Source organism: Dromaius novaehollandiae, chromosome 12 (genome assembly GCF_036370855.1).
Source record: "Dromaius novaehollandiae isolate bDroNov1 chromosome 12, bDroNov1.hap1, whole genome shotgun sequence".
Classification (NCBI taxonomy): domain Eukaryota; kingdom Metazoa; phylum Chordata; class Aves; order Casuariiformes; family Dromaiidae; genus Dromaius; species Dromaius novaehollandiae.
Genome location: NC_088109.1, coordinates 5,721,249 through 5,744,931, shown reverse-complemented (window position 1 = coordinate 5,744,931; position 23,683 = coordinate 5,721,249). Strand labels below are relative to the sequence as shown.

At 37.1% G+C, this 23,683-nt stretch overlaps 1 protein-coding gene across 3 annotated transcripts in view; it reads right to left on the bottom strand.

The window, feature by feature from the left end:
- Positions 1-23,683, bottom strand: part of IARS1 (isoleucyl-tRNA synthetase 1) — a 108,135-nt gene that overhangs the window by 38,272 nt on the left and 46,180 nt on the right. For all 3 annotated transcript variants that reach the window (XM_064518810.1, XM_064518808.1, XM_064518809.1), the window contains 5 exons: positions 16,356-16,482; positions 11,362-11,435; positions 10,822-11,016; positions 5,020-5,106; positions 4,302-4,385 (listed from right to left, as the gene is read on the bottom strand). In XM_064518810.1, coding sequence (XP_064374880.1) covers positions 4,302-4,385; positions 5,020-5,106; positions 10,822-11,016; positions 11,362-11,435; positions 16,356-16,482 — 567 coding nt within the window. The remainder of the gene's footprint in view (positions 1-4,301; positions 4,386-5,019; positions 5,107-10,821; positions 11,017-11,361; positions 11,436-16,355; positions 16,483-23,683) is intronic.

Sequence of the window (23,683 nt, the reverse complement as noted above, 5' to 3'; positions counted from 1 at the left end):
TCAAGTAAAATAGCCCAAGAAGAGAAAAATAGATGCACCTCCTACAAATACAAATGTGTCTCAGCTCCAAAAGAGCAAAGCAGAGGATTCAGACAGCATTAACCGCTTATATTAGAACCAGGCCCCTACAGAATTATGTCTGTGTCAGCCTAGGGTGTTCATCGATGAGCGTAATCCATCTTGTCCGCTGAGATCCTGCCCAGGTCAGGTTCTCCGAAGCTAGCAGTTTCTCACGTTAGAAAGACATATCCCCAGCCTGTAACATGCCTTGGAGTAATGTTCTTTGGGCCTAAAAATGTACACATTACTCCTCAAAAATAGATACTTTAGAAGAGAGCTCTAACGATTTCTTTTGCAGCTGCTTCCACTACAAAGTGTGGAAAAAGCTAATCATCTTTCCAATATTTGCTGGGTTGTTTGTTTGTTTGTTTTAATACAGACTGAAAAACTGATTCCTCTGTACAAGACAGGCAGCACCCCAACTGCACAGATAATTGTTAATGCTTAAAAGGTTCAGCAACGACATGAACAGGCTGAAGTCCTTGAACGCAGCCACAGAGGCAAAGCCATCAGGAAGTGAAAATATACATGCCATCAGCTTGTTCTATCTGGTCAGCTTAATATCCAGGACAGTTAAAAAATGGCATTATCTAAATGTGTCGGTCAGCATGAGGAAAACAGGAAAAGAAACTGATGAAAGATATGCTCCTGTTTGGGTTAAATACCTGCTGGCATTCTCAAGCTGACCCAGAGCATGAATTTGCATTCTCTGTAAAAACAATCTTTACCCCATTTGCTGTTTTTAAGATCAACAATACTATTTTTCAATATATCTAATTTTATAGCCATAGCAAATCATACTAATCTGTTGTTTCACCCAAACACCTACCCCACCAGAAAAGCAGGAGCTCTTACTTATCCTTACAGATTGCTTCTGATTTCAAACACGGTGTGGATACTAAGGCTTAGCTCATTTCCAGAAAATCTAAAAATACTGTGGAACCTAAAATAACATAGTCTGCTCAGAACAGTTACAAAGGCCTTCTTTCTACAAGGGAGCAGTGAACTCCAGAGCAATTTGGAATTAAAAAGTGAATTTACAGTTTGTAGACACGAATCGTTGCAAAGTAACACAGTACCAGCCTACAAACATTTTGCTGTGATGTCATAAATAAGTATCTCCTTAAAACACAAAGACATTGCAATTTTTAATCAACTGAGTTAGCAGAAAAGTTCATCTTTGTAAATTATCCCATCTTACTCCCTAAACAAATATTCTGTCTGCAGAGAAATTGATATCCATCAAGTTAACTCAAAAAAATCCCAGGTCCTACTCAGATAACAAAGCTTGAATAAGAACTTAATTTAGCTACACTTCATTTAATTTTCCAAATATGAAAAACAACCCAAAAATTCAAATTTAAAAATTTTAGCATTTCTCCATAAAAATTGAGTTAACTCATTCTCTCACATTTGAATCAACTTTTAAAATCATGAGTCTAAACTAACATATCTTTACAGGCAATTCCTTTAGGAAGCTTTACAATCTTGAAGCAGGCTGATAGAGCACGTTCAAGAATACCAGACCATGAGTTCTCCAAGAAAGGGCTTCTTGCATAGACACGAGCACATAAAATGCAGCTATCAGGGCAAACACACAGTAATGCACAAGTATCAGTGGTACAGAAATAAGCATTTTGAGAACAGTACTTCAAAACTCTATTTTTAAACATGACATATGATTTCAGATTACAACCAACCAAAAGCCCAGAATGGCTAGGCATGATATAGAACTAGTAAGTCTTCAAATGAAACCAGAATTTGTAACTGCATATTCAAATCAAACCTCCTGTTCAATTAATTGTATACGTTGATATTACTTATGTTTGACTTCTGAAACAAATCATAACTGTGGTCTTAATACAAGAGCTATTTCAGCACTGGGGATACTACAGGCCTCTTACAAATTCGGGGTTTGCATAATACATTGTCACTTCAAATTGCCTCCGCTGTTTTCTTCGTCAGGAGGCAGAGATGTGAATTAGTCAGAACCATGAAGTGTCTACTAAATTGCAACTTTACACCCACCTCAGCGGAGCTCTCTGTAGAACCTGAGTATCAGAAGTTTCCCAAAGATAGCTCTTAGGAGGAGAAACTAAGAAAGCCATAGCTCTCCAAGGACTTCTTTTCTTTTCTTTTTCCTTTCTCTCTCTCTCTCTTTTTTTTTTTTTTTTTTTTTTTTTTTAAACATAGCAAACCTAGGCTGCCTTACAACATGCTGGTGTTAAAAATATATTAAATTCTCATACTATTTCAATGCAAACATGCTTATACTAATTATTATATGGAAAGAGAAATAAGACACCTGATTAAAGTGGATTTCTATCAATTTAGTGAAACCTGGTAATATAATCTATCAGACAGAAAATAAAAATCTTCCTCGGATCAAGCCAGCATCATCTAGTTGTTAAACCACTAAATGGGGAAAATAAATAAATGAAGTAACCTTCTTCTCAGCTGACTAAAGCAGTAGTCTGTGACATTACATTATTTGTTCTGCATTTTAGGAATGGATTGAGAGAAAAGTCTAACACAGATTACTTTTAACCGCAATATCTACCTCAGAACACATGAAAGGAAAGGGCTGTTAAACAGCATGGCAGGCGAAGTCTTTCCTTCCACCATACTTCAACTTTGACACCTATCGAACCTGAGTCACAGCTCTCAGGAATATCGAAGTGTAACCATTTTTGGCAATTCGCACAGATCTCACACAGGATTCAAGTTTCAGGAAGTCTGAAGTTGGGGAGGTTAAATTCCTTGTGCCAGAAAGCTATTTCTTCTGTTTGCCCTTTCCATTCAATCTCATATTCATTTAAACAGCTTACATGTAAATTTTCTGCTGATCTGTTTGTCAAGTTACTGCTGAGGATACTTCAAAATACTTCAGAAAAGGTTCTGCAAAAGCTAAAGTAACTCTGCAGGGAAGCAGTGCCAAGGAGAGCAAATTCAATTGTAGCTTTTTCTATAAACGGAACACATCAAGCGCTTCAGTGAATAAGCACAGACAACTGAATTGCAGAGCTCTTTCCATAAATGAACCTAGTCTGTAATGCTTTTTACTCTCTATGTGGGTGTATGTATAAATAAATGTGACTTTAAAGAATGAGTATACAGGCAGAAAAATGAATTAACTTTTTAATCACAAAAATGGGAATAACGGAAGCATAACCTCTGGGCTTGAGTTTGTTTTGTTTTTTTTTTTTTTTTCCTTTTCAAACAAGGTAGGGCTTTTTTTAAAAAAAACTTAAATGTCATCTGTGATTTGAAATCTCAGATGAGTACTCCAATCCTTTTCAATCATATTGCTTCACTCACAGATTCACTAATGTTCTATTAAATACACCTTGATTACTATTAAAGATAAATCTTGATCAAATATAAGTCATCCACACAAATCTCCATTGTAAACATATATGAGAAGATACATTTACTAGGTCATTTAAATGCTAAAGCATGAAAAAAATAAAGGACTTCTATTCTGTTTTTTAAAAGATCTAGAACACAGCAAGTGCCATCTTTGTAAAATAAAGAAAAAAGTCTCACTAAGCGTTCATTCAGCCTAATCATTATTCCATCAAATTGTAGAGTATAATTAAATGTGTACAGCCATATAGTGTTTTTGTTATGTAGAAGGAAATTACATGGCTCTTGAGAAATGCACAGATACTGTACAAACTCAGTTGCTAGTGTCTTTATTGTGCCTTTACCTCAAAGTGCTGTTTTTCTGCATCTAGTTAGTGCATCTAACCAAAGCACCAGGCTATGGCGTATTTATATTTACACATTAGTGTAATTTTAATGAAACACCTGAAGAAGTGTGGGTCTAATCTGTTTGATTAGGATTTAATGATTTCATAAAGATTTCATTTAAATTTTTTACTGGGTAAGCGCGAACTATTAGCTGCAATACCAGAGAATGCCAGCTTCAGTAGAATCGTTCTGTACAAATTGGACTCATTTTTGACAGAAAGCCTTAAGACAGCACATCAACTTTAGTTCTAACCAGCCTTGAGGGAGATGAACCAATGACAAAGCAAGTCTAGGCTCTGTAACTATTGCCAATTCTTTGAGTCATCCGCTCTTTCAATATTTGGCTGCCATAGGTCTCTGGAAGTTTCTAAAATAACCTTCCTTGCTACTGCTAATTGTCAAAAATCCATAAGCAGCTCTTCTGGGACATGTTTGCTATGAACAGAAAGCTTACATGCTAGATTGTACATTAATTAAAAAAATCCTACCTTAGTGCATCAGCTCCGTAACTATTTACAATGTTCATTGGATCAGGGTAATTCTTCTTCCTTTTGCTCATTTTTTGGCCATCACTAGGAAATATCAGAGTGCAGGAATAAATTCCCAGAATTCTTGTAATACATGGATAAGGAAAAATTCCCCCCTTCAAATCCAGCTTAACTTTTCCTGTCCTATTATGTTCTTGGTAGCAAAGACATGATAACATACTCGTAAACTATTTCAGTATGACTCTTGAACTCATGAAAGCATCTGAAAACATAGGGTCCCAAGCTACAAATCCAAGCAGAAAATCAGTCTTCCCCAGAAAAATTAAGAGGGGAGGGTAGAGGGAAAAGCACCCTTTGTTTTGAATCAATCCCTCCAACCTGCTGTCAAAGCAAAATGTGAAAATAGAAGACTACAAATACAATTACAAATGTTGTTCTAGATGTAAATTTAAATAAGTTACCTCTTTCAGTTGGCATAACAGGTATCATTTATTTCCTATGACTTCCTATGCTGACTCATTACTGGAAATAACTAACTGCATCACATAGCTGGGATGCATGAATCCCACGCTCTCAGATGCCTCTTACCTACTGCAACACTGATACCCCCCGACAAGTCTTCTCAGCTCCAAAGCCCATCTCAGATTTAATTTGCAATTTACTTATCTGCACTTTGCTTTGAATAAAAATCTGTTTAGAAAAGGACTAATATACAAACCTGGCAAGAACTAGGCCATTTACAATTACATTCTTGAAAGGAGGCTTTCCAAATAGAGCAGTGGACAGCACCAACAAAGTGTAGAACCTGAAACAAAAGAGAGAATTAAAAAGTATGTCCTAAATATGCTACCTAAATATTCCTAAATATTAGGAATAATAGTCCTAAATATTCCGACAACAGAACAGACATACTGCTAAGAGTATAAGCAAGGTATCAGAAAAGAGCAGCGCCTCCTCCAAATGAAACTGAGCTGGCTAAACTGGCCACTTAAGTTCCCCGCAACAAGGGGCAGTAGTTTAACAAGAGGAAAAAAAAGATCTTATTTGATGCATTTACAGTAACTCTATAAACTATCTAGGAGACTTGGGAAACCAGTGTTGGAACAAGTATAGGCACCTATTGTTCAATCTGTCAATATCTGATTATATTTGGAGAAATAAAGTGGTGGTGCAAGATGATGTGATAATTTCATACTCCAAAGACAGAACCTTCACCAATGGAGATATCTGTGAGCTTCTGTAACTGCACTGCAGTAATTATTTTCAAGAAAGTAACTGGAGGTTGGGCCACAGCCTTTTCAGCTAAACAAGACTATTATCCTGACTATTGCTTAGCAACCTTAAAACAGCAGATGATTTTATGAAAGCTAATTGATTTAGACTTAAGGCACAGGAGGCTATGCCTCAGAACTATTCATTTGCATATTTAGTGGAGAAACACTTTGGAATATGCAGATGAATCTTTTTTTTTTTACTAAAGTAGTTTTATCAAAAAACTACGTATAATTGGAAAGCATCACTCTAACACCTGAGGGTCCAAAGCCCTGTAAAGTGTGCTGTGCACAGTACTGCATTTACGAAGTGGCTTACCTGAGAGCCTGATGCTTTTCCCTCAGGCAGGCTTTCAACTCTCAGAATTACCTCAGTTCGCACTACAGGATACAAATGCTCTTTATTAAGTTGCATTGTAATTTGATGAATTTTAACCACGAATCTGCTCCTTGCGCATACATACATGTACTCAAAATCTCCATCTTCATTTTTAGCCTTCATAAGAAGAGCCTCTAAACTTTTACTCAGATGCTCAACACATCAAAACTAACAGACTTAGAGCTCCTTACAAATGCAGCACTACTTCTGTATTCAATATGGGAGTACCCACTGACAAAGCTTAATCAGTTTTTGCAAAATAGTTGCAAATTCTCACATAACTTCAATTAAAAAACTAAAGCATAACTAAAAGAGACTTCAATACTGTTTGAATTCTGAAATTTTTACAGATGGGCTATGAATGCTGAGAGAATATATACAGAAACTTCTTATGATTTTTATTATATTTGCATTGTCAAAACTGATAACCAATATGCTAACCTCAGCTAAGAGATACCTTACTCAAAGATAATTACTAGACTGTCTTTGAGATCCTGTGACCCATTGGCTTATGTGGCTCTTTCTGAGCCTCTTTCAGATTATCCTTCAGAAAATGCACCTCATTCATCCCAAACATTTTTATAGGTTGACTCTTGGCACCTAATTTCACAAATATCTTGTTCACAGACACATTTGTTTCTGACAACTTCCTAGATTTCTCTCTCTGCCACATCTTATTCCATTCACCATATCTCGGCCTGCCTCTCAGTTATGTCCTCACAGATACACAGCTGTCAGCCAAACATTAAAAAAAAAAAAAAGTGAACAATACAGAAACAGAGGTCCACTTCTCTGCATGTCTTCTCTTCCTCCCCTCCCTGCAAGAGGGAGAAAGCTTTCCTCCGTTTTCTCTCTTCTTAAACATTGCGGGTAGCTCCACGATCCTGTGATTCACACCAGCAGCTTTCAGGTGTGAATCCCCCGTAGATCATCACATCCTTACCATGACTACAAACCTTGTTGCATCTTCCTACGTGACAGCAAGATACAGAGATGGGGCCTTTCCAACCAATCTGTCCAGCCTGTCAGTCTGGCATCCCAACCACTGTAACATTGTTTCCTCCGGCACTGACAATTGTAATTTAGCCCCTCTCATATCCATGTGGACAGTCATTGAAAGATCGCTCTCCCAGTTCATCACTTTGGTCACCTTTTTTAGTAAGGACAACAACAAAACCCACCCAGCTCCCCCAAAAAACAGAAGACACCCTCCATCCCGACTTCTCTTTCACAAAAAAAGTGCTCTCCTGCAAGCCACAGAGGGCTAGCTGCTATCAAAGCACCAGCTTTTAGCAGACATGAGCACAGTGGGAAATGTATGAGTATCACCTACTGAAGAAATTGTTCTGATATTTCACTTACAAACAAGGGAGATGCATCTAGCATTATAGAAAAGGAGACTTTGGTAAGTGGAGGACTTATGAACTTTTATGCCAACTGTAATGTGAAAGTGTTTATTGTCCTCATCTGCACGTAGCCTACAGTGCACAAGCGTGTGGGCTCATACTAAAGCACAGCGGGCGTATGTCCACAACAACACAGTCACAACTCGCGTTATCATCAGTCTGGGCATGTCTCATTCTTACTCCAGGGCCAAATTTCAGCTGAATCGGTGAGATTTGGTTCAGCCTGCTAAGGGAAGGGAACAAGAAGGTGCCTCTTTCAGCAGCAGCTTGCAGTTAGGTCAGTATCAGCCAACTGTGAAATCCCAGGTCACGTTTACCATTCAACAGAGAAAAGAACCCTGTAAACTGGGAAAGTGATAGCTTAGCAGATCTGGATATTTCAGTGGCCTCAAATTTAGATTATTATCATAATAATGACTATATACAGGCCTACTTCTGTAAAAGTTACAACTTCTTAATGACACTACTTCATTGGAAGCACATGAGATCACAGACTTATCCTTTCATCTGTCATGTCTCCCACACAGGCTTCAAACAACAGCATTGAAAGAAACAATGCAGCGTGACACATACTAATTCACTTTTTCATCCCAATCTCAAATAGCAACACAATAAACCCTGACACCTAAAATTCCATATTCCTTCTGTATTTTCAACTGCAACTAATATGAATATTTTGTACCCACATAAGTATCCAGATCATTTTTAATCTTGTTTAATTTTTACAATTTAGTAGCTCCCCTCCATGTTCTAAAATTGATTACATGTTGTAAGAATATTTCTTACTGGTTTTGATTTTCTGGCATCTAAATTACAATCGGTGCCCCTTCATAAAATGCAGCAGGGAGAAAAATCAGCTTCCGCCTTCGTCTTTTTCATGCCGTTAATCATTTTATGGGTCTTTATCATCTCTTATTTGCCACTTTTCTCAAGTGAATTTTTACTCCTTCAGATATTTTTCCCTTTTGTTCACTGTTTTCTTCTTAAGTTTGAATTCTCCTTTCATGGGCAAAATGATCAATGTTACACAAAGGATATTAATAGTACATGAAATTGCAGGTATTACAATGTTTTAGCTACTTTTCTCCATTCCTTCTTTATTTTAACACTATAGTAGCTTCCTGTAGGCCCCAAAGCACAGCTGTTGCAGAGTATGCAGTTTTTCTCCCAGGTAAAGAAAAAGGTACCTATCACTTCTCTTCAAGATGACACAGAAGATATATATAAAATGGAATTTTACATATTCTATATAACAAAATATGTAATGCATCTAGTAAACTAATATTTCTCAAATTAACAGTGCTGTATCCACATGCTATATGTAACACTAAAGAAAACATAAGCTAAATGAGGAAACATAGCATTCACTCAATAAACTGGATTCAACACTGCTTGAAAAGCAGCAGGAGTGAAACAGTGACCTGCACATGAAATTAATACATCTCTCTACAGCTGGAATTCAAGCTGCCAAGCAGTGCTTGTTTACTCACACTAACACTGAAAGCCATCACAACTAGAACCACAGTATACAGTTGTGGGGAGCACAAAATTAAAGATCAACACAAACAGATGGCCTTACAAAGACTAATTCTGGAAAAAGTAAAAGAAAATGGGAGCACGAGCCCAGAGCCAGACAGGAAACGGAGTATTTTGTCACTGTAACAAGAAAAGTCATAGAAGATTTTACACCAAGTTTATCAAGTTGCCCTAATTCTGAGGTATGTGAGGTACCAATTGGGGGATCCACTACAAACATTATGAATAGCACTAAACAAAGCTAAGATGCAGCTATATTCCGAACAAGTACCTAATAGGCCATAAGGAGTCCATATTTAACTAAATGAGACTGAAGCGGCTCCTAACTGCCAAACTTCCATGTGTAATTTAATGGATTTGAGGGGCTAGATAGATTTTTTTAATCAAACACAAGTAAGGTGCTGCAAAATGAAGACATCTTTTGTTATATTCATGAAACTTTTTATTTAGGATTACGGCTCAGATGTTTCTTTGCTCAAGCCTGTCAGCTTTGAGAGTACATATAAATCTTGCTCTCATTTCACAATCATGCAAAAGCACACAACTTACTGGTTTGCTGGTCTTTGGTTAGGGGTTGGGGGAGGGTGCCAACTATATGTTAGAGGAATTTAGCCTACTTAACACTAATAATTCAAGTTACCTGATAGTAACAAAAGTTCTACTTGAAAATAACCTAACGAATCTAGAAAAAATACAAAAATTAATCTTAAAAATTTGTCAGTCATCACAGCTAGCCTCACAGACTTCAAAAATAGAACAAATGCCAGAATTCTAAAACTATTTTCATGTAACTCTATACTGTATATGCATGAACACACACTATATATATATACAAGCAAAGGAGAACATCACCCAGAGAACATCTGAAATTAAACAAAAATGATTAATAATCAAAAAGCATTTATCTGTAGAGGAAGCAGTCAGCAGAATCATCCAGAGCTTAGAAGTAAGTTTAAAGTTAGAAAAGCTGATTTTTGTAAACTATAACAAGATAATAATAACACAGTGTTTGACTTAAACTTGGCTTCTTCCCACTTGCATAAACCAAAAATTCAAATTCAGTCAAGCAGGTGAAAATTACTAGCATATATACTGGCTTGAAACGTTGAATTCTTGAAATGTCTGCTTCCATTTCAACTGATTCGATTGCTGCTCTGTTTCACAGAATCACAGAATGGTTGAGGTTCACCTAGAGCACGTTGCCCAGGACCCTGCCCAGACAGCTTTTGAATATCTCCAAGGATGGAGATGCCAAAACCTCTCTGGGCAACCTGCTCCAGGGCTCAGTCACCCTCACAGTAAAGAAGTTTTTCCTTGTATTCAGACAGAACTTCCTGTGTTTCAGTTTGTGCCTCTTGCCTCTCATCCTATTGCTGGGCACCACTGAGAAGAGTCTGGCCCCCTCCTCTTTACACTCTCCCATCAGCCATTTATATACCTTGATAAGATTCCCTCTGAGCTTTCACTTCTCCAGGCTGAAGAGTCTCAGCTCTCTCAGCCTCTCTTCATATGAGAGATGCTCCAGCCCCTTAATCATCTTAGTAGCCCTTTGCTGGACTCACTCCACTAACTCCATGTCTCTCTGTACTGGGGAGCCCAGAACTGGACACAGTACTCCAGATGTGGCCTCATCAATTTGCAGTAAATAAATCAAGTTCTTTGAAAAATCAGTTGCTGAGATTCTTCCTGACTAGATCTGCCCTATTACCTAATGACATTTTCCACAAGAACTGCAAAGTCTGTTTGCTAACATGTCTTCTTTCTGCAAGATTTTGGTCATCAAGCTTTAGAATACCTTGTATTTTACTGGGGGTAGAAAGGGGGTGGTGGTGGTGGAAGAATTGCACCCTTCACTACACAAGATGAAAGGATCATCCAGATATAATGATGTGCTAGGCATAGGACAAAAATGTAAGAGAGACAATTACCATCCTCGGGTTTGGTCAATGCCTTCAGCAATGAAGTCAGCAGGGAAGGCATCTTCAAGTTCCTTTTTGTTTTCAAATGGATAATGGACTTGTGCATAAGGCATGCTTCCACTCTCAAACCAGCAATCAAAAACTTCTGGGACACGATGCAATAAGCCCTTGCCACAGCGTGAAGGGATAGGTAGATGATCAACACTATGAGAAAGAAGAAGATAGATAAGTTCTAAACCAGAACTAGCACAAAAAAATTCCATATGATGCTTGCACATTAGGTAAGATGGGAATTGTTTTTAATTTTAGTAATTCTTACAAGAGGAGAAATGATCTACTTTAACAGCTTTTATAATTCAAAGCTATTTTGTAGATTTCATATTGACAGAGTCTAAGACAGAAGAAAAAAAATTATACATTTTAATCACAAATTACCTTACTACCTTTCTATTTTCCCTAAATTGTTTTTCCAGGACTTGAACAAAACCCCAAATTTCTTACTCTTGTTTACGTATTTTTAACAACAGGCTCACAGTCCCTGTGACTGACCTTTCTCGATGGATATCAGTGACTTTCACTCCTGTCAGCTCTTCCAATTCTGCTATTGATCCAACACAAACTACCTGAAAGAGACGCCCAAGAAATTTAGTCAGTAGTTTGCATATTGAACTTTTTTTTTTTTTTTTGAACATCAAGCAGGAGATCAGTAGGTCAGGTAATATCTTGTAAAGCAACCGAAAAATCAACAAGGTTCCCTTGTTCAATATGACAAAGCAGAAAGCATCAAGTTAGAGACCACTGCCCAGATTTAATACAATTAACGTTAAAATAATCGGAGACTTGGAAGAAAAAGCGTTGGCAGGTAGCAAACAAAGGTTTTGTTTGTTTTAAAAACAACCCGTAAGACTCTTAGCTCTGAAAACTCCATGATCCTGACTCTTCTATAGAGATAGGAGCTTCAGATCCCAGCTTTATCTTCTGAGGCTAAGGTAAGCAGCTAAATGGCTCATAACTGGCTAGAAAAGTTCCTTCTCAGGTACACTGGATTGTTCACATTAATGGCATCTTATTCAAAGTAAATAAATACAACACAACAGATTTTTAAAATCACAATTAGCAAAGGGGTTGATTTTAAAAAGCCACAGATTTCTCTCATTTTTACTGAGCCAACACACTATCTAGCAAAACAGCAGTAAACTTTGGCAACAGATTTGCACTGACATCATGAAATGTTGATGAAACACACAGTTCTGAAAAACTGTATGTAGGAGAGAAGGAGAAAAGCAGAGCTTCCTATAGCTTGCTTTAAGTCTTAATCAAGTTCAACACTTCTAGAGCCCCACAGCCCTCTCTCATCAAGCAGGAGTCACGATCCACAAGCTGCAAAACTGGTCCAGATATCGAAGGCCCAATCCCACACGCTATCATTCCGATTTAGAGTTGCCTTGGAAATAACTAACTGGCTTCTGACATGCAGATCTGACAGGGGAGGAGTTAAATGTACCAACATAGAGAAGAAAAGCTGTAAGTAGGTTAACCATTTTTCACAAGATAATTTTCAAAGTTTCTCTTAGGATACCGTAAGTCAGTCAGGGTACTGATCAATTCCTATAGCCAATCTTAAATATATATGTATGTATACACACACACAAAAATTGTGATTAAACCAAAAGGGTTTGGTATATTTAATTTAAAAAAAAAGTTATAAGGTGCAGAGCAGATAAAAACACATTTGTTTTTTTCCCCAGTCCAAGTCAACTGCTGGTCTGCATTATTAATCATTGTCTTTGGTTGTTGAGAAACTTTCAAAACGTAATTTTTCATTTCTTTTATACTTATTTTATTTATGCATTGAAAATAAAGTATGATGATGATTATGATGGCTGTTACACCACTGTCTGCAAGTTTGTGCAGTAAACCACACTGGGGAATTACTCCAGGTTAAAAATATGCATTTATCAAACTGTTTCTAACTTAAATCAGTTCTTCACTCACTGTGGGGCCCCATAAACAACTGTACGAGTGCAGCTGAGCAGACAGGAGGTGCTAGTTCAGCACCACCAGCAAAAGAAAAGGGTCTAACAGCAGCAGAGGCAAAACACACTCTGGGATACAGTGACTACTTCAGCTTGGCAAACCTTAGCATTTGAATACACTCTCACACTTTGCATGGGGTAAAAAGCTGCCCGTTAACTGTTGTTTTTTGAACCAAGCATTTCAAGACGCAAGTAAGACTGAGTATCAGATGTATTCCCAGAACTGTACCTACCGAACACACTCATACAGAGGAAACACCCCAAAGCCCCCCTGCTAAATCCAGCAAGCACCAGAGGAACACCCATCACCGCAGCGAATAAATGCCTCTGCACAAGTCACAGGGATGGAGCCGCTCTGTCCCAGGAAGAGGTCACACTCGGTATTTCAGAGAAAAGTATGAGAACAATTCAGCGAGCAGTCGAGTCTAAGCCCCTCACATCAGGCCTCACCCAAGTCTCTGTAAGGAACAAATCAGTTCATGCCCTCGAATCAAAGCAAGAGCTTCAGACTCATTTCTTCAATAGGAATTCCTTCCCTATTTTACTTTTCAGGCAGATCAGCTACAAAAACAGCTATATCAACATCTAATACAGAACAGCAAAGATGGAAATAAGAGGCTGGGACTGGGGACTGTTTAACCCTGTTTCAGCAGCACCGAGACCAAATGTGAAATCAGAGTTCAAGGTTAAATACTGCTAATGAAATGTTCATTAGCATTATAACTCAAAGTATCTGGGATATCCACGGAAGTAGGAAGATTCAAGTCAACCTGGAGCATTCATGGATCTCAAAATGATCCTGTGGCATGGTTCTACAGTCTACATTAAGAAAGAATATTTGCTTTTATTGGTTTGTCATTTCAGACCTCTTAAGAACTTATAATCAAAGAATCAGGTGTGTTCATAGACAGAAAGACAGACAGACAGATATCCACTCAGTGTATCAGCATATCAGCAAAATATTCTAGGATCTTCAAAAAGAAGTTTCCAAAGACTAATTAGTGAAGGTAACCATAGGTAAGCTCAGCCTGAAGTGGCAGCCTGGGAACAGCACGACCATCCAGAGCAGAACAGGCTCAAAGGAGACTGGAAACAAACCTAAAAAAAGTTCCCTCACACTTAAAGAGCGCACGACCAGAGTCCTCCATTCCCAAATGTGTTATCGAAGACTAAGCCCACCAAAACCAGTGGGGGGCTCGCAGTTTTTAGATGAATGAAAAGCACTACGAACCAGTCAAAGAGAATTTCTGTTAACAACCTTAAGTATTTAACAGTATCAATTGCATGCAGGTCGTATAAAACTAACCAGTCTGCTTTATAAACTTGGTTGCTATATTAAAAAAATGTTATTATCTACTCCAAATGAGATGCGTACCTACCCAGGAAAATCATTAACACTTGAGAGCTTTAAACTATAAACTGTCTGCAGAAATGCACTGAGTAATAAACACAAGCTTCAAGGAGTTACCTTCCATTATGTGTCTCTACTTGATAATTATGCTAAAATAAAACTAAAATAAAAGCTAAAATAAAACTGTGGGACACTAGATATTGATTTGTAACAAAGTTCACTTTAATACCAATTAATTCACCTTACTGTATATTAAATAAGAAATTGTTATAACATGTCCAGAATTTAATATGCCTACCATAATTATATGCAAACTATTCTTTTGAGGAAAAGACATGCAGAGGAGGCTCAGCAGCCTCATGTGATATTAGGCCACATTAAAACTGAACTCAGGAGTTTTCTGAGTGAATATGATTTTTACGAGGACACATCTCAGACTAAGTCCTACATCCATTCCCAATGTAAAACTTAGTTTTTAAGCTATATCCCCCCCCCCACATAAAAGGGAACAAACATAAAAACATACCTAACTTGAAATTTAATGTGGCCAGAAGTCAGACTAGACTATTGAACCACGATGTTGAGTCTCTAGAGTAAGCAGAATTTTATAATACATGGGGAAAGATACAATAGATCTGTTGGCATTTTCATCATTATCCAGAACACCAAGCCCTGAGGAATATTTGCACTTAATTTCAAAGGACAGGTTACTCTTCCAAACTCAGTATTATACTGTTATTAAAAATAAACCAACCCTAAGAAAAGCAAGAACAACAAAAAAAAAATCCATTCGCACAGAAACACTGAAGTGAGGAAACAGGACAGCAAATGAAATATTATTAGAAGTGAGTGTGTGGGAATAACACATCCTCTCCACAATTCTTTTCACTTGTAGAACAAAATCTTGCAATACTTTAGCATAAAACTAAACACTTTATCTTAAAAAAATCTATTATACTGAATAAAGGATTGTAATTTTAACATTCATAATTTTTACGTATAAGCTGTCAGCCTTCAAACTAAGCTTTACCATTATACAAGAAAGAAGTAACTGGTTTTCCGGTACAGCAATTTACAAACATGCTGATAGCACAAACAGAATCTAAATACCAAGGTTTTCTTAGATACTTGAACCATAACCGCAAGGAGGCTCCCCCGCCTTCAGTATTTCCCAGTACAACAGCCATATTTCCAGTGAAGAAGGGATAGAAATGCTTCACGGTACACATCTAAGCAATAGCACAGTTTAAAACAGTAAAATACTTTTTCCGGCATATGCTTTCCAATTTGAGGTCTTGATGTCTACGATGAAAAACATTCAAATCAAGGGAAGCATAAACAAAGACTTGGGATGCTGCCATCTGTATTTCTCTTCCATGGGTATCTTAACATAGCTTACCATCCCTTCTTTCCAGCACAAGGAAAACTTATCATGTGTCTAACAGAACTAATCCACACAGCAAAAAGCCCCATTTTACCTTGAGAAACAGTCTGAAAACTCAGTATTCTGATGCTAAGAAGAAAAAACCATCACCAAAATCGTTAATGCGTTCATTTGTGCAATTAGGTTTATGCTACCAACTGCAAGATACATTACAGCTTAAACTCATTTGTAGCATTACGACTATATATTCTCCTCATTCTACCAGATTCACAGTGGTACATTCTGCCCCACTCACACTTGTAATATTACCACTATATATTTCCACCATTCTACTATGGCAGACTGGCTTTCACATCTTCAGCAATTTGTTTGGCTTTAAGTAACTGAGTATCAGCATTTCAAAACCACACTGGAAGGACTGATTACAAAATCTCTTCCTTATCATTTTCTCACTATATTTGTTAATTTATTAGTTTTCCCATTACTGAAAATTCATCCAGGAAAGATCACATTACCTCTAATGTGAAAAAAGCAAGAAAAATAGCTTACAATTTTCAAACAAAAGTGAGGAAAATATGTATAAGTGCACACATACGCATGCACAGATATACATATCTAATCATTATAGATACACACACACAATTAAGATTTATTAGTAGGCACTGAAGACTGCAAAAGCCAAAGATATTACGATAGTCTATCAAACTAAGCACTCAATTCATAACACAGAGAAGCTTTTCTGTCAATTGGAAACTTTTGTTTTCTTACTCACCTCTTCAAAATCATCGCTGACCCACAAAGGGATGGGTGTTCCCCAGTACCGGTTTCTAGATATAGCCCAGTCTCGCGCATCTCTAAGCCAGTTCCCAAAACGCTTTTCCCTCACAAAATCTGGAACCCTATTAGGGAAATAAGAAAAGTATTCTTTTCTCACTACATCTAATCTAAAAGAAAAATAGCAGCAATGTTTATATTTCATTTCTTACATATTGCAAGGTAATTACTGAACGTTGCATGAATTGGGGCACGTTCAAGTTAATGCATTGGCTATTGCAAGGCATTCTACTTACTACTTAAAGGCTCACTACAAAAGAAGCAAAAATATTTCTTCTGCCTTTTTTGATCTTTGAGTAAGCTACAGAAGTTACGTAGCCAGTGTCAGTGCTTACTTAAAAAACCCTCTTTTTGAGCACTACTGGATTCTGAGAAGTGTTAATAACAAATATTCAGCATATGAAAGCATCTTGGAGCTCAAAGGTAACATCACAGTCTGATGCCTAGCAAGTTTCTTGGATATGCTAAAAGACCTGATGGTTTGATTAGGAACTGATTATTTATTTTCTCTTATGATGAAAGCAAGTATTTAATTGCTTACTTAATGATTATACAGCAGATGAGGAAAAGCAATGGGTTGAGGTCAACAGCACATCCTCTTCATCCCTAAAGACTCATTTGAGCAGACCACGTTCAAACAAACCAGCGGCTCAAAGGAAGGAACCTAGGGAACTTGAATGCTCACCAACGTATTCATTAAGTCAGGGCACATCAATAACTACAATACTCTCAAGCCCTGTTTAGTCATAGAGTTACACATTTCAGTGAAGCTGTGGTGTATTAAGACAGTGTAGTGTCATAGAGGCATAAAAGCTATGAATGAACAGTTAACAGTACTACAAATGAAACCAGGATTGTGTAACTTTTCCAGAAGTACCTGCATTATTTTGGAGCTGATATTTTTACATTCCGATTAATTCTCTTGAAAAATTTAGATAATGGTGTCTTTCTTGAAAAAAGGTCTTAGTTATTTCTGAGAAGTGTACATGCACTGATTGTACTTAAGCTCCTCAAACCACTAGTAGTAAGTTTACCCTTATATCACTCTCTGCCACATACCCAGATACATGATGTTACAGATGGGAAGAGAACCTGATCCATGAGCTTGCACACTTTCAAGATGCCATGAGGTTCAGAGTTTTTGCATATGTGGAAGCTGGGATATATGATATAGACATGTTTAATAGAGAAAATCTTTTATTTGCATTAGTTCAATTAAATTAGGTGCTCAGATGAAGTCTTTGATGAAATTTACTTACAAGATAAGAATTACACAAGAATTCAGAAAATTCAAATCCAGAAGGCTGTTACAAATAACAGAAATAATTTTGATACTGTTTTGTCAAAATGAAAACTTTCCTAAAAATATATTTTTACATATTCTGTAAAACAAGTTTTTCCACTCTAAACCTAGCTGTGTATTCTCAGCATTGCCACAGGCAGGCAAATAAGAAATCTGAAGCCAAGAGTTTTGGTTATCCACAACAGGGCCAACATTCTTTTCAGTCATTCAGAATGAACACTTCTTCTCAACCTATTTCTTACAAAGATGCACACAGAAAACAACTGATGCTCTCAACAAATGGATTATAACTGTGCTTCTCACAAGGCCATCTTTTCATCTTCCGGAAATACTGAATACCAATTATTTGAAGAAGGAGAGAAGATGATACTTGCACAGAGATTCTTGAGCGTACCTCTTATGGTACTTATTGTTTCCGATTTCCAGCTCCTTATAATGTTATTTTCAAAACAGGAAGAGTTGAGTGAAAAGAAATAAAGTGGCAAATATTTTAGAAACATATACTAAAGATAATTCTGGGATCATATACAATTTCCTCACTTTAACGCTGAAAATAATATGAAGGTAGAAAAATATGGAAATGCAGAAGCCAACACATAAATACAAAAAAATCAGAAGTTAAGAAACATAAGTAAAAACACGTTACACAGAAATCTTCAGTACTCATACAGCTGGTATAATGAAAGGGAATATTTAGATATCTAAGTATTATCAAAAGCAACTCCACGTGTGCCACAGATTATTTATTCTTCTGGCATGTTGAATTGGTTATTGGGATGTTTTCTGAATGACTGTGTTAGTTGAATTGGACAAGAAAACAAACATAGAAAACAGTGACTCAAGACAATCTACCTCCAGCAACTGCTACAAAATGCTGAAAGACTTTCACGCTTAAAGACTCTGGCTTTGCTGCATGCTTTGTAACTGCGCTGAAAATACAAATGAGCAAACTACGGCAAGGTTTTCTGGGTCTGTTTTTCCAGTCTGTTTTTCCAGTGTAAATAGAAGCACCATTCCCAAAGTAAGAGATGGACTCAGAGACCTAATATTTCTAAAAAAGAAAGGAGCACCTGCACTACAGAAAACATACGGACTATTATATCTTCGCTTTTGGAAGCTCTTGTCCTCCTGCCAATTTTTTTTTAAAGGAATGATGTTTAATCACTGATCAGCCTCAAGAGTAAGAGCTAGAGATGAAAGAAGCATTTAAAGGAAGAAACTGAAAGAATGGATTCCCAAACATAATCTAGAGTAGGACTTGGCCCAGCAGAGGGAGATATACAAAACAAGAATTACAAGCATCCCTCAAAATCTACTGATGGAAGTGAAAGCCACCATCTCTTAAAAGTTTCACCCATTGGGATGCCATGTCAAGGTCTAAAAACTTCTTGATGCCAGGTTGTCTCAGATGGATAAAATCCTATTGTTAAAAGATTACTAAGAGATACTAAATCTCATTCTTAAGTCCCCGAGCTTTACTAGTTATTTCTAGACATACTTTCAACTCCAAAGTTATCTTCTGTAACATTTCTTCAATAATAATATGACAAAGATTCTAAACTCAAACGGATGTTTTACATAACATCAACATTTCTGCTTTGAAATTCAGAAATACATACAGGCTTTCACAATTTGTTTTAGAGTGGGAATCTTCACTGTTACCTTTTCTTGCTGACCTTAAGAGACCCTCTCTCCAAACATCAGTGGAAACTGTACTAAGAACATTAGCATTTGACTAACATTCCACTAATGTGGAAAACTTCTCTTTACATCACTCCTACACTAGTTTCCATTTTTCAGAAGTTGTTAGACACTGATTAGCTGAAATTATTAGTCTCATTTAACATAGCTAGAGGCTGAAACAATCCCCCAACGACATTAAAATGCTAAGAGTTTTGACTCTGCCTCCTCAAAATATGCATGAAATATTAATTTATCCCCAAAGTGGACATTAACCATGAAAATGTCAGTGGTGAGATCTCTCTCTCTCTCTCTCTCTCTCTGAGCTATGAAAGCCCGTAATTTACCTCTTCTGGTGAAATTGTCTGACCCTCTGTCAGTTTTTAGTGGAACATAAAACACGAACCACTTCATCTATTATGAACCACATTTGCAACAATGATTTGTTGCCAGTTTAGAGGTGCAATACAGAAATAACACTTACACAGCCATTAAATAAAATAAAAAGAGCCTGTATCTCAAACACATTTTGAGCTCAAAGTTACTTAAAACAACTTGTTCTGACCACCACACAGATGCTATCTATATATGCTGCTCGGATACTAAGTAGCAGATACAGCCTACGGTGTGGAAAAAGCGCAGGTAGACTTCTATACCGAAGGACAGCCTTTCCAGTCACGCAGCTCTCAAAATTAAGCCTGTTCCTTTTATTGAGTCTCACTAGATTTAGCTACAGATAACTCAGTCTGACATTTCTGACTTACCATAAAATATTAGAGGCAACTTGTATTTAGATATTTTATTAGGCTGAGAAGGCAAAACACAGAATACCCCCAACAATATCATTACTAATATGTGATCATTATGTTAGGGCAACTACAGGTTAGTGTTATTAGGGTTGTGTTTTTTGCTGTTTTTTTTTTTAACCTGTTCTCTAGGATATTTTCTTGTTAACTTTTAAGTAAAGATAACATTTCCCCATAGATATTTACTACTACTTAAGAAGGCATTTTTTATTCTCCAGCCAACACAAAGCAATGACTGATTTCTTAGCATTAGCAGAAAGTTTTTGTTTTTGTTTTTAAACCAGCTCTCACCAGACTGAAGAATGCTGCTTCCTTAAAGGTTGCCTTCACATGAATCCTGCTCCCTTTTCTCCCATGCTCTAACTGAAGATAGCTGGCCTCATCCTGAGACTATTCTACATCCTATTTAATCCATCAGTCCACAGTTGTCTTCATAATCCCCCATCAATTTTTCCATCTGTATTTGAATGTACACTACAGACAGAGTTGTGACTTTGATGAGACTATGATAAAGCTATGAATCACTTTTGATGCTGTTGCTTAGCCCAAAGCTAAAATAGTCCCTCTAAAATTAATGGCTGCACAGTTCAAAATACACGCGCTGACCTCTGTGCATCAAAAGAAAACAAAAAAACCCAAAAGCAAACAACCATACCACCACCATACCCCCAAAGTGTCAAACAAAAAAAAAGAAAGAAAGAAAACACCCAGACCCTCACAAAGGCTACCCAGATAAATATTTGTATTTACCACACAAAGATATACAAAAAAGGGTTTTAACATATGCTAAAATACACTTTTCATGGTTAACCACCAGGTATTTGTCACAAACCTCCTTCAGCTTGAAAGCACAGATTTTAGTTGTATGCTGATGACTGCACTGACTTTGAAGTCTGGGGTGATGAGCAGGGTGGCTAGTGCCACAGTCAGCACTGAGCAACCCACTGCTAACGACGCCGATGCTGCAGCTTGACCTTTCATGAGGTCTGACTCTGTTCAAACAGCTCCTAGAGTTTGCAACCGAAATCAAATCACTGGCTTCAGTCCTAAATTAAACCTGCTAAAGCCCCTAAAACAGTGCTGTTATAAACAGGGTGTTTTTGTTTTTTTTTTTTTTATTATTATTATTATTTCCCAACTGCCTTACAATCTGTGTTATTTTTGACCTTCAGATTTCTCTGCAAAGTGATAGATAGGATTCCATACTTCCTTCTCAAACCTTCAGCAAGGTTAAGGAGACTGCTGTCTCAGCAGGTTTTGAGGCTCTTGATTCATACCTTTAGAATAGTGCAGGATAATAGGCATTTCTATTTTCTTGTTATTCAATATATTGCACTAAAACTTCAAGATACAGACATTTCAGTAGTCCAAAAGTTCACGAAACTGGACTTCAGGACACAAATGAATAAAAAGTGATTCATATACCATAAATTAGAAAGATCCTGAATGAACATACATTAGCATATGTTAAGAGTTATTAGTATTAGAGTAAGAGTATTAGAGTAAGTTAAGAGTTGATAAAAATTACTAATCTGCTCCAAATTTGAATATCTATTTTTGACTGTTTGCTCCCATTTTGGGGGGCAGATCTTAGTTTTTGCTAAATTTATGCAACACTAACTGCTGTGCAAAACAAGATCCCATTTCACTGGGTAGCTACTGATTTTCTTAGCGTCTCCCATCACTTCTTCAAAATTTAAGAATCTAAAATGAGAATTCCATTTGATAAAGAAAACAGGAAGGCAAAAAAGGAAAATCCAGTCCTTTCAACAAAATCTGTTAGCCAGCTAAAACAGATAACTACTTCTCTTGTCTTCAAAGTCGGCGTACTACAGAGCATCCAAGTCACACAGGCAAAACAGGCATTTGAGCATAGCATGAGGGATCACCTCCAATCTCAGAGCAGGAATCAAATATTGCCACAGCAGAAACATCACATTTTATCATCAATTTAATGTTAAAAGTTGTTTGGGATTTCATACAAAAGATATTCTAATTCCTTCTCACTCTTCGGTATTCCTCTCATCAGCTAATTGTATTCATGACATTCTTCAAAAAAACCATAGCAACTTTACACAATGGAGAGGATTTACTTCCTAAGAACTGAAGGAAGCTCTTAGCCTACAAATTATTTGAGAAAAAGTCACATAAGAGTTAGACTATAATGCTGATAAACAAAATACTACCTTAAATAATCTAAATTAGGAATCTGAACACCAGATTAGCACCCAGCATTTGACATGTTTGAATCCGAGAAGATGATCCCAAAATTGTCCTCTCTTTCGGTAAGCTAGTAATTCTTTAAGCGACTCCTGAAACCAGAAATAATTTATATATCCGGAAGGAAGGAAGTTATTCTTCCAGGATATAACTGAGTTGCAACAGCAAAACAACGCTGATTAAATAATTATCCCAAGTCACTCAACTAAACATGTACAGATCTCTTTGAAATCACAGCATAACACCTGTTAGTTTATTTTTTAAGTTAGGTATAGAATTTTATTTTCTTTTCAAACATTAACCAATCCTTAGAAGACTAAAAGTCTTAAACTCCATTATGTTAATTTACTCTAATAACAAGTCTCCTTCAATACACCCTCAAATTGATTTTTAATGCTTTTTAATTCAAGGAGATAAAACAGGCAACTATTCATGCCCTTCTGACACTTTAATGAGTGCCAATGCTATATCAGGAACCTAATTAAATGCCCTGGGGTGGGGGCAAGGGGAGGAGAGAGGAAAGCCCGGGGGTGGCAAAGCACGCAGCCTCCCCACTGCAGCAGTCTCTTCCTCCTCCCCAAGTCAGGGCAGCTTATAACAACGGTAGACAAGGCACACACCCCACGGCAGTTAGGGTTGCCTCCACCAGTGCAACGGAATTTTTTGGCTTATATGCAGCTTACATTTGTTAAATTAACAGTACTTTCAATCATTTTGATCTAGCAATGTTTTTCTTCACTCTTTCATCCTGGTTCCCATAGCAACAAACACTTTAGCCTGAGACTGCAATGCTGCTGCAGACCGCATCACAACCATACTGTCAGCACCATACAGCTGCTTGACAAGTCAAGATTAAGTGAAGCCCTAACCTCCAATTTAGTGATACACATATCCTGATACCTATTATATTTGTAGGACCCTGCCACCAATGCTAATTGCTATTAAAATTCTTAATCTTAGCAATGATGGCAAAACCCCCTGCACTCTGAAATCAATGCAAACGAAGCTTTTATTCTGTTGTTTTTCCTGCTTAGTTTTTTTATTTTTCTCATTTCCTATTTTCTTAGCTTTCTTGTTTTTCTTATGGAATACTCATATGTAATATTTATGGTCACAAGATACTATATACAGTACTACCACTTAGGATTTGTTTCAACTTACATAAATGTTTGCAATGCTATAAAGGTGGCAGACATTCAACATACTGCAAACACAGATAATTAGTTGCCTAAGAACGTGGTATTATATCTGCTTAGC